We start from the raw sequence: 12469 nt of genomic DNA on the forward strand, positions 1-12469 counted from the left end.
CGATGCAATTTCACGTGACACCTTTTGAGATAGTGATCATGAATTGTGAACCATCTTTGTCCAATTTTTCCCCTCCTCCTATACAAATATAGTTAGCTACATTCAAGCCCTTGACTTCAGAAAGGATTAAATCAGCAACTTTCATTCTTTTCATATCACTTCCAAGGTAATTAATTCTTCAGTGCACGTATTATGGAAACAATGCTCTGCATGAATACAAGAGGGCTTATAGTCATAATATAAAAAACCAAAGAGTTAGCCCCATGATACTGCATAAGAATACTCATTACAGATCAACAGGATGGACTGCATAAAACTTCCCTGACCCCGAAAATACTGTTAAAATTACTTTGGGGAGCTACTCTGTTTCCTTCTTTATATCTGGACTTGATCTAAAGCTCAATTAAGTCAACTAACAACATGAATGGATGTACCATTTTATTTGCTAGAAGTAAAATAATATATTGAAGGGCAAGTTTCTGTTCTACTTTACCTTTTATGTTGCCAGGTTCCATATCTAGCACCTTCTCACAGTCCTGCAAAGCACCGTACCAGTCCTGAAGTTTGATTTCTGCTTGAGCTCTGTTATTATATGCAGCTGCGGTGGGTATTACTGATACACTCCTGAAAAGAAGAGACTATTGACCATGGTAGGTTCATAGTTAGAAAACCTGAATATAAAAGCACTTCATTATTGGAAGCTGAAAACAATATTATAACAATATTAATACTGATATTCTAACCAGTGGTTAGAAACTCCTTCCTGTGAGACCAGAGGCAACCATCCACCAACTAGATTTACCATCTTCAGAGGTCTGTTGCTTGCCGGGTTTTAGATCTGACATGAAGAGAAGATCCCATGGCTCATCTGTCCCTTAAGCTGTCCCTGGAAAACTACAGGCTGGTCAGTCTAACCTCAGTTCTCAGAAAGATTATGGAGCAAGTTTTCCTGAATTCCTCTCCAGGCACATGAAGGATAAGAAGGTGACTGGCAACAGCCAGCAGAGATTTACCAAAGGCAATCATGCCAAGACCAACCTGATAGCTTGCTTTGCTGAGTAGCTCAGTGAAGGAAGGAAGAACAGAGGATGTTGCTTACCCTAGTAGAGCACAGCCTTTGACTTGATCTCCCATAGTATTTTTACAGCCAAATAGGTAAAATATGGACTAGGTAAGCAGGCAATAAGGCAGACAGAAAACTGACTGAACTGCTGGGCTCAAAGAATTGAGTCATACAAAGTCCAACTGGTGACCAGTTACTCATGGCCTCCCTTTGGGATCAACAGCTTTTAACATCTTTATCAGGGGGGTATAAGACGGAACAGAAAGCACTCCCAGAAAGTCTGTCAGTGATACAAAGCTGGGGGGGAACAGTCAATTACAAACACACTGGACAGCAGAACTCCAGTCAAAGGGACCTTAACAGGCCAGAGGAATGGGCTGGCAGACTTAAAAAGGCAAGTTCAAAATCCTGCACCTGAAACAGAATAACTCCAGCAACAGTAGAGGCTGGGTGCCAAATAGCTAGAAAGCAGCTTTGGAGGAAAGGGCCGGAGGGCCCTGGTTGCAATTGACCAGGAGTTAACAGCGTGCTCTCAAGGCCAAGGAGGAGTACCACCTGCTGGGCCATATTAGTAAGAGTGTAGCCAGGAGGTGGACAGAAGTGATTCTTCCCCTCTCTTCAGCTCCTGTGAGACAACAGGTGGAGCACCTGTGTTCAGTCTCGGGCTCTTCTGTACACAAGAGGCACCAACGGACTGGAGTGAGTCCAGCGCGTCACCAGGGTAGTCAAGGGGCTGGAGTACATGCAATACTTCTGAGGAGAGTCTGAGATAACTAAACCTAGTTCAGCCAGAAGCAAAGGCTCAGGGGAGGTCTTTTCAGTCACTTAGTGGAAAGGAATGGAGAAGATAGAGCCACATCTTTCTCAGAAGTGCACATTAATAGGACAAATGGCAACAGACAAAAGTTGCAAAAAGGGAATTATTGATGACTTTTTAGGAAAAAAAAAAAATTACTGTAAGGGTAGGTAAACACTGCAACAGGCTGTCGAGAGAGGTTGTGAAATCTCCATCCTTGTAGGTATTCAAAACTTAATTGAACAAAACCCTGAGTAACCTAATTTAACTTGGCCCTGCTTTGACAGGCGGTTTGCAGAAAATATAATTCAGAGGTCGCTTCTAACCTGAATTATTCTGATTCTGCAGTATAAATAAAATGACTAAGTAGAGTGATTTCACTAGAGGCATGCAGAAAAATAGGCAAGATCCTTTTATTTTAAAATCACATCAGCATAACAGAATTATGTCAGAGCATGTCCTCTGCGGAAGTTGTGAATCTCTTTAGAAATGAGAGAGGGGTTTAAGGTTTTTTGTAAAACAGAAAGTACTCTCTATGTTTAGCTTGGAATAGCAGGCCTCATTACAGGACAAACAGAATGAATAACTGTATCTGGATTATTTTTATATAGAACCCTACTCTTTTTCCCTTTTTAGCCATATACAAATAACCCCTTCAGACTATTATCAATTCATTCCAAAATATGGTTTAGTTAAGTATTTATAAATGTAAGAAAATAGGAATTTTCAGATGGTATTAGAAAAGTGCCCAGTTAAAACAGTATAGCGTCAATATCATATATTTCAGAAGGTGTACAATGCCCCATGGGGGCTGAAAATGGCAAGACTCTCCATTAGGAAGGATTCTGCCCATCCTTATTAATTAATACCTTATTTATGCCCCAAAAGCAGAGATTTTTTACTTTTTTTTAATTACAGATACGTATTTTATTTATTGTATATGAAATACAGCTATGGTTGTTTTTTACATTAATGTTCATGTTAAGGCTGCAAGTCAGGAACAAAAAAAATACACATCAAATGCCTCAGTTTAAACAGCCTGTGCACTATGAATATCAATAATTTTGTGCACCTCTATACATCAACAATCTCCAGGTAAATATTCATAAGCTGTTGTACAAAACCCTGCCTCCTTCAGTGACAGTATGAGTGGTGCTTCCTAAACATAAATCTGTTCAATATTTATTTTATTGCTGTTGCACACAATTTATTCCGATTCATTATTTTCTACATACTTGTCTGCACTGACCACAGACACATTAATTTCCTCATAAACTTTTTCAAGCATATCCCACTATAATATCATAGCCCATGAATTATCTTAACACCTAATCTCACCCTACTGCCATATCACTACCCTCAGTTTACACTGAGAATTAATACACCAAGATTCCCGTATGTTCTCAATTTCTAAGTGACAACTTTGACACCTCTAGGACTTGTGTTTTTACTTGCGTTTTTTTAAAGTCCTTATCATTTCAAAGCACAGAGTTAAACACAAAATTTAGTTTCCTTTAACATTAGTTTAATTTGTGAGCATCAGCACTTTTGCAAGTCAGACCTCTAGTGTCTCAAGATGGGTTATCTGCAAATGAGAAACAAATGTTGGTCTCGTGAAAATCCTGGTTTGTATAAATGTTTGAACACTGTGAAAAGGGCAGAGAAAAATTCTAGTTCTCCCAAGGCACCATTCAAATACCTTAAATGAAACACTATCCTTCTCTTCCTATTGTGCTCAACTTCCATTCACCTTGCTTGAACTTCTTTACTTTTGAAACAGACACAACAGAGGTCCTGTAGCAACAATCTCGATTTATATAAATAAAGCCAAAGTCTGAATGTAGTCCACTGTGTATAAATAAGACAAGCAAACTGTAGGTCTCATTTTTTTAAATTCTATGTTTATATACCTTTTTTCTGGACTGCTACTAATTACAGTGTTATGATGAAGCTGCACACAATGATTTTTCTTCCTGCTAAGAGAAGGTTATTAAATTAATTTTACTTATTAACAACTGAGACAATCCTACTGATACTGTTCATCCTTTTATTTTTGTAAACTTGCCCTTGAATCAAAATGGTTTTGAAAAATCGGAAGAAGTTTGTGACACCTGCAGATTGCATCCCACCGCTATCCACTTCTCTTCCTGATAATAAAAATTAATACCAGGATGTAACATTGCTTTAAGTATTCTTCTGTCAAATCTTGTTGCCCTTTTGAAAATAACTGTCACTAGTTGCTTCAGTAAGAAGTTGCTTTAATTACATTGCTCTGAAAAGAATATTCACAAGTAAAAGTCATTAAAATAAAAGAACACAATAGTATTTACTCACCGAGTGTAATAAGTCACTGCTTCCACATAATCGCCAATGGCAAAGGCTTCATTGCCCTTTTCTTTTTCACGAGTAGCAATAAAAATCTTCTCTTTCTCTGTCATGCCTATAAAAAAATTATTTATACATAATAACAACTTGCACAGATGCAATCAAAACAGCTAAAATACTTTGAATGTCATAATCTGTGTATTATTTTTTTAAAAGAACATGGCTTACTAAAAGACCAATTTGTATTTTATTTTCTGTAATAAAAACCTAAATTCTTCTGATAGGCATACAATTCAGAATGCAAGATGAAAGCAGTTGGTGAACCTCTACCACTGGTTTATTAATAGCAGAAGTATGCTTTACTTCTTTACCTGGTGCTCTCAACCTAAATACAACATAAATATTTTAACTGATTATTAACAGTAAAACTAGATTTTTTTCAAATATGGCTTCAGGCTCAGTTGACTGCCTAACAACTTTTAGCATCTCTAGGGGCTGAAAAATAGATAAAGACATTTTTAACTCTATAATATGCTGCTTCAATTTGTGTTAACACTCTACAACACAGTATTACACTTAAAGAAAAATTATGTTTCTAAGACATTACCAGTTGTGTCTATTTTCTTTTTGATTATAGGTAGACTTGGCCTACTAAATAATCTTGCTTTTGAGTTATTTTCTTCATAGCCTTCATCAATTTTAGAACACTCCTTTTCCGCATCGAACCTTAAATTAATAAAAAATAACAAATTCAATAATGCTGCATAGCAAGACTCCTCTACTAATATAAAGGTATACTATATTTCCATTATAAACCACAGGAAAAGAGAGAGAAAGGCTGTGTTCAATTATCCATGATTAGTTAGGAAAAAGATGTTTAGTCTTATCTCCTTTCCTTGTGTTGGCTTTTTTTTGCTTTTTTGGTGTGCTTCCCCTGCTTATATGTTACCTCCTCTCTCCCTCCTCCCTTCTGATTAAACCCAAACAAACCAAATGAAGAAGATGCCTACCTCACCTCCTTGACAACCCCCCAGAAAAGGCAGGTAAAATGTAAGAAACAGTATAATCAGGCTCAATCCCAGCCCTATCAAACATCTCTATTAACCTTCACCAAAATACCTAAGAAACAGCTTCAAAGCAATTAATACTGTAAATTCCAAAATAGCCTCAGATACTTCCCAGGCTACTCTTAAGCAGTTTTTGAAAACAGTGTTTAGGAATTTATATAAAATAAATATTGGTGCCATAGTCCTATAAAAAAAATACAGTAATAACCAATTCTTACATTACCTAGAAACACTACACACTGCTTTTCTGTTTAGGACTTAATGAAAAATAACCTTTGCTTTCCACAATAATCTTGACAGTATGAATAATTTCTATCTGAAATAGAGACACAATTTTGAAAGTTTATCAAATTCAAAACCTTTTCAAGTAAGACTAATTGATCGTCATTTTGATTCTGATCTCTTGCTAGCTTATTTTTACCTTTTTATTATAAACTAACCAGGTTGCCCAAGGAAGTTGTAGATGCCCCCTCCCTGGAAGTGTTTAAGGCCAGGCTGGATGAGGCTTTGAGCAACGTGGTCTAGTGGAAGGTGTCCCTGCTGATGGCAGGGGGGTTGGAACTAGGTGATCCTTAAGGTCCCTTCCAATCCTAACCATTCAATGATTCTATGATAACCACATTTCAAGGTGTTTTAAAAATATGAAGTGAAACATTTCGTTCAGAAATTGCCTAAACAATTATTTGAAGGTTTTGAAATTAAACTTGGAATGTTTTGAAAACACAAGGTGCTTCAAACTGGAAAATTTCTTTCATTCTTCTGTTTCTGTTTCTAATCCAAAATAAACACATTATATGGGAAAATTCACAAACTGTAGTATTATCAGCATGCTAAAACACTTAAAGATTGAGTACATAAAACTGTAAACAAAATTCCCAAATGATTACTTTAAATGATACAGAGGAAAGAGGGATGGAAGAATAAATTGTTGCAGAAGTTATTTTGATAACCTATTTTGTTAGTCCTCATTTGAGCAGGAACGCTCCAATTTCTGAAACGGACATGCATGAAAATAACTGCTATACACAACTGTTTGTAAGAACAGCACCTTATGCAGACAGGGTTTTTGTAGGGGTAGAGTGAGACATTAGGACTTTCATTAACCAAACCCCACAGATTTAGCTCCCCATCTACTGCACAGGAATCTTGTGCCTCCTCGCTCTGATTCTACAGCATCCTGTTCCAGATTTCAGGAGCTAGAGAGAAGCCACTACCATGCAAAACATAGAAGTATGTGCATTTCCCCTTTCTATGCTGATTTAAATTAGCCAAACAATAACCCCTTCAGTAATTAAAACACCCTAAGAAATCAGAACAAAAAGCTTCCCATTTAAATCTGTCTTAAAGCAATTCATCGGAGTGACACGATTAAAATCTTTGGGGCAAATCCTCCCTGTGTTCAACAATTTGGAGGCATCAAACTGTCATAACTTGGGAAGGTAATATGCCACCACTACGTGATGTAGAGAGTGTTTTTGTATCAGGGCTCCATCCACTCTAGAAATAGTCAGTTACTGTCTAACCCTTTTATTACGTGTAACTGAATCTGAGGAACCTGATGCACCTGCCTCAATTTAGAATTGTTGCTTTAGATACACAGGAGATCAAATCTATAAACCCATGTTAAATAACCCTAGAAGTGCTTTCAAAAAGTTGATAAATTAAGCTAATTGTAATTCCTTGTTTTTACATACCTCCATAGATTTTATATCTTAAATGTTGAAAGGAAAAATGAAATCTGAAACAAAATCACTTTTTATTTCTATTTTCTGCTGACTTGCTGTATTTCACACAGCTTGTACAAAAGTACAGACTAACTTGTTAGCACCACAGTGCATTATTTTCATTTTAACAAAAAAATTATTATAAAAACTCTAAGTTTTTATAACACTCGCTGAAGTGTTATAATACTCTGAAATGGTGACCTTAATACTATGTTTCTGGAAAATACTTTATAAAACAACTGTGTTCCATTATTAAACAAGTAAGATTTAATAAAAACTTAAATACAAAGAATTTAACATACTTGTCCCATTCACTGTAATCCCGTGGTATGTTTTTCTTGTTTCTCTGTTTGTTTTGTAATTTTTTGTTCTGAAAGAGAAACAGACAGCCTGTAAGACATTTCTGAAGTGGAAATTCAGTCTTTTATTTGTTTTGTTTTGTTTCTGCAATACTTATTTCTAGTAACTAACACTATTAATGACTAATTTCAGCATAGGCTTGAAAATTTGTCTTGCTTTAAAGAAAATCTTCATGTATTTCACATATTGCTGTAATCTGAGGAGCTTGTCTCACACTTTCTCTCCGCTGCCCTGTTACATGTCACAGAGGCACGGAATAAAACTTTCAGGTGGGAGACTGCTCTTCCTAATTAGTACCTTGTGCTGCCACCTTCCAAACCATCCTTTCAACACAGCAAGGGAGAACTCAGTCTTGGGAAAACCCAGCCTTGTGATGAGGTGTTTGACACTGAGATTGAATCAGTAACCTTGTTTTAGGCTTGCCAGTCCCAAGAGAATGCAATGCATGGATTTGGATAGTCCCTGGAACTCTCACAACAAACTTGCAAATGTCTGACTTCAAAATAGTGTCTGGACTTCTTTTGACTATTTCACGCTCCACTCAAGCTCATTCTCAAGATGATTTATGCTCACTATAGCTTTTAGACAAGCTCCATCACTGAGGTTTGCCTTACCTAAAATTTATCCTTAGGACATTCCAGCAACAATTAGTCCCAATAACAGATTTGACTGACTTGTATCGCAACCCATCTCCTACACTAATGGAACCTATTTCCATAGCTGGCACCTTTGGCATCTCTTCTACCTGTGTAACGAGACTATATTTCTGATATGTCCCTCCCTGTTTGTTGACTTCAACAATACTTAATAGCAAGGTGTGGTTCCAAACAGGCATTCCACAGTGGAACAGCCAGTTCAAAATATTCCCAGTCCAAAATATTCTACTCTGTCCTGGCTGCTCAGCCCTTCTCCTACCTTGCAATCCATCATTCACTGAGTTAGACCAACGTAATTGTTTGTAGAGTTGCAGATTTACAATTATCTGAGTTCAAACAAACAATTTGATAGAGATGACAGTACAGTCCCTAAGTATCTGTACCAGTTCAACTGAGCATGGGAGAAACTGGACCAAAGAAACAAGCAGGAACATCTTAAACTAGCTCTACCAGTGGGGACACTGTAACACGGAAATGCTTCCGCAGTTGGATGTAAACATCTCAGTTTACATAATGCAAATGTGACCTTTCCTGTAAACACTTCTGACTATAGGTTACACAAACTTCTCTAAGAGTAATTCTGAAGTTATATATTAATGTTCTCAGTCTTCCAAGAAGCTAGACAAAATGCCAAATACATTTAGTGATCAGTGCGTGGTTGGAGGAGGTATCTCCTAAATACGGCTTGCTGAAACATGAGTTGTCATTATGAATGCATCGTGGTGTATATTACAAACTTACCAATTTAATAAATATAAAATCTTTTTTTTTTAAACAGAAGTCCTTAACTTAAAAAAGCACAAAAATAATGAAACTCTCAGAAGAAAACTCATAAGGTATTTACACTAATGCAACTTTAATTTAGGGAGAAAACTACAGCATGTCCTTTTAAGGAATAAGGCAGAAGTGTTGACTTAAAAATGCACAATTTTTAAAATTCTAGGTCTCAGATTCTTGGGACCATTGTAACCAAGTTGCAGCTCCAGCAGAGCCAGGAATTTCTCAATCAGTAATATTTCAGAGCATCTCATCCAAGAGGCTTTGATGAAAAATGTACATTTGCATGCTGTGGAACTAAAAAAAATAATTAAAAAAATCTCTGCCCTTATGATTTTTCTTGCCAGAACTCACAAAGGGTTTGAACCCCAGTGAACAATTTGAAGCCCAAAGACCAAAGCATGGACTGGCTTCAGTTTAGATGACACACAGTTTAGCCTTGCTTCTCCTCTGGACCCTGTGTGATGGCCTAAGACCCTACTATGCTGTGTCAGATAACCAGTATTTTTTTTTAGTTCAGAATATCCAAAATAATATGAAGACTATATAGATACCATCACAGTGCATTTCCATAACATAAAACTTGGAATGTGTGTTGCATGAGGAGGTATCTGAGGACAGAAATCTCTCTGGAATACCAACTCAGGGTATAAAATAAGGGGAACCAAAGGCTACACATACACCAGTGCAACCCAATATAAACGTGGCTATAAAGTGAAATGGTGCAGAGGGTCCAACATCCACATTGTATGTGTTTCAGGGTATTTATTTTGGACTAGCTTCTGTCTGGTGTCACGGAACAAATGCCTACTGGGAGCTGGAGAAAATCTCCTGGCATAATTTCATCCAAAAGGAACCTAGTTCATATGTTTAAATACTACTTTGAAATGTGAACCAAAGAACATAAAAGGGTGTTTAAGGAGATTTGCTCCATAAGTGAATTCTTGAGCAGAATTAAAACATTATTACAAGACACATGCTAGTACTAAGGAGGCATTTTTGTTTAAGCATTGGTCTCTTGCAAGGAAACTTGAAGGTTTTTTTTTTCTGGTTAACAAAATAAATCTAGTAAGAAAGGCTCAACAACTACAAGCTTGTACATAAAAAATTTCCCAATTTCAGGAAGACATATAATTAACATACATTAGAAAACTGGAGATACCTGATTAGCAGGAAGACAGCTGCTGGAACAACGAATAGGAGGCAAGTTATCTTCTCTTTCATGCAGTGTGTCTGTTCTCAGGAACTGTCGTTTCTTATCATCTTCATTCATTTCTGTCAGCCAGCTCTGAAAATAAACAAATAATATATCTGTGCCTTGAAGCAGTAGAGCAGATACATTTCGTAGTCTACAATGACAATTATCCTTATAATGCACTGCTCTTAATGGGGAAAAGCAATTAAGGCAAAAAGTGATCAGACTTTTCTGAATAAAAAACCAGCTAAAAAAAAAAAATCTGTAGAGTTAAAAGGCGCCTTAAAGATTCAGTGACACTAATTCAAGAAAATAATAAAAAAACCCCTCTTTAATCCTGTGATAAGGACTGATGTCCCTGTTTAATCAAGTAATTATATTCTACTTAGGCACAAAAAGAAGAAGATTGATATATCAAAGTAATTATATTAATGACTATTATAAATTAGAGTTATACTGTACCATCAGTTCACCATTAATTGTTTCCCATTCTTCAGCAGTGAAATCAGAAGCCGTGGCTGCAGGCTTGTCTTTTCTCAGAGCTTTGCTCCTTGGATCTAAATGCTCAATACGCTTTTCACAAAACAAGGTAAGTTCAGGATAACATCCCTCTTCACCAGACCTTTAAAATGCAAAGATATAACAGTTACAAAAAAGAACTAAATGGCACTGCATCCTCCATATTTCTCTACATGTGTATTAGTCACCACAGTGACTGCAGAGGACTATTTTCCTGTTACAACTGAATTCTACTATCACCTAATAACATTTTGATCAGAAAATTCCAGCGAGTTAACCTTCAAACACTTTCCAATGGACACACATACACAGTTCAAAGTTATCATCATAGTGCTCATAAATGCTTGTGTTACTTTCAGCAGAAGTTAAACAGGCATGGCATCTGAAATTACCACAAACAGGCACGGTGGCTTCATGACAGAACTAAAATCCAGAAGCAGCATTTGAGAAAAACCTGGCATTGAGTTACTCATACCTTTTGGATGGTTAAAACAGGACTTCGATTTCTAGCATTATCATTTAGACACTTTTAACATAGTTACTTTAACTTTGTATTTTAATTTTTAAATTAGAAAGTCACAAAGAGGCTCAAGACAAATAAAGTATTTAGGTACAGGTTCCTTCAAATTTTACAGAGCAGGAATATAATTAGTAAAGAAGTTAAGAAAATATAATGGTTACCTTAATACCCTCAGAATCTTTTCCAGGTGTTTAACATCTGTGCATTTTTCAATGAACTTGTAGTCCAGATGACCAATAGGTATTTGATATGTTTTAGTGGTTCCTTGGTCCAGCAAAAATGGTACTGACTCATCACCCATAGCTAAATATTAAAAGCAAAAAATGTAGTGATTCTGTAGGCACTTACAATATTTTGAAGCAATGCCAATGTAAGGAATAACCCTACTCATGCTCTAAAGTACTACTCTGTTATGCAAGCAGACCTATTGCTCCCAAAGAAAAACTTCAGATTTGAAGACCTGATCACACAAACTGATCTTGACAGACATTTACTGACAGATGTATGGTTATATAGGAGATACGTTTTGTAAAAAGAATATGTACAATTCTGCTTCTGCAAGGCAGAACAAGTCAGAAAGACTGCTTAAAGAAAAATTGCCAACTTCTGCCTATCACATTCTCTATTTTTCTTTAAACACGATATGGTATTACCTATTTTAAGCAAGTGTGATGGGGATGAAGGAGAAGATGGTGCAAAACCCTCTACTTTTTTCAGAGGGAAGATGTTAACCAACTCAGTGTATCTAACACAATAATAACCTTTGCCTTCTCTTTAGCCAAAATAAATTGAATCCTTCTCTGTAGCCAAATCTTTCCTCACTAACTGCATTTTCTGGGCCTCTGATTATATTACTGTACTAATCTGAATCCCCAGTAAGTCTGTAATTGATGAAGTCAGGTGTTCAAATTGGACACTTCCTGTCTCCCTGTACCTTTGATGGGCTTATCTGCATCTTTTCCTATTTTGATTCCAAGCTCTATGGAGCAGAAATTCTCCCCTTTCCCCCCCCATGTTATATAGTGCTTAAAGTTATTTTTAACAAGTACAATAAGGGCAGCTAGCTAGCATGTGATAACAACTAGGTATGGATATAAACCCAATAAAATAATTGTGTTCTAATGTCTAGCATAATTACACATATTCATTGGTAGTTGCACAAAAATGTTTACAATACAGTATCACTTAAATCATATAACTGGCCATAACTAAGTACTGCATAAAGACAGGGTTCTGCCCCAAGAATTTACAGTTTCGGTGCAGGAAAAGAAACAACACGCAGGGAGAGACAGTCAATACAGGAAATAATTAGACAGGAGTGAACACCAAGAGAGACGCCCATCACAGCGCTGCCACATTTTCTGCCGCGTCAGTGCTTCTGTGCACGGCAGCACCAGGGAGTTCCCCCGAGCAGCTCTCGGGCGACGCGGTAACCAGGAGACCTGGCTCGCCCGGCGGCTCAGCACC

The 12469-nt window shown here is 36.8% G+C and overlaps 1 protein-coding gene across 1 annotated transcript in view; it reads right to left on the minus strand.

Annotated features, from left to right (window-relative positions):
* Window positions 1-11303, minus strand: part of LOC104518340 (sperm-associated antigen 1) — a gene marked incomplete at its 3' end in the record, with an annotated part of 28194 nt that extends 16891 nt beyond the window's left edge. The window contains exons 1-7 of the mRNA XM_010175266.1: window positions 11164-11303; window positions 10426-10585; window positions 9931-10056; window positions 7278-7345; window positions 4792-4910; window positions 4194-4299; window positions 494-624 (exon numbers count right to left, since the gene is read on the minus strand). Coding sequence (XP_010173568.1) covers window positions 494-624; window positions 4194-4299; window positions 4792-4910; window positions 7278-7345; window positions 9931-10056; window positions 10426-10585; window positions 11164-11303 — 850 coding nt within the window. The remainder of the gene's footprint in view (window positions 1-493; window positions 625-4193; window positions 4300-4791; window positions 4911-7277; window positions 7346-9930; window positions 10057-10425; window positions 10586-11163) is intronic.
* Window positions 11304-12469: the final 1166 nt, after the last annotated feature.

This window comes from Antrostomus carolinensis, unplaced genomic scaffold, assembly GCF_000700745.2.
Source record: "Antrostomus carolinensis isolate BGI_N321 unplaced genomic scaffold, ASM70074v2 scaffold15090, whole genome shotgun sequence".
Taxonomy (NCBI): domain Eukaryota; kingdom Metazoa; phylum Chordata; class Aves; order Caprimulgiformes; family Caprimulgidae; genus Antrostomus; species Antrostomus carolinensis.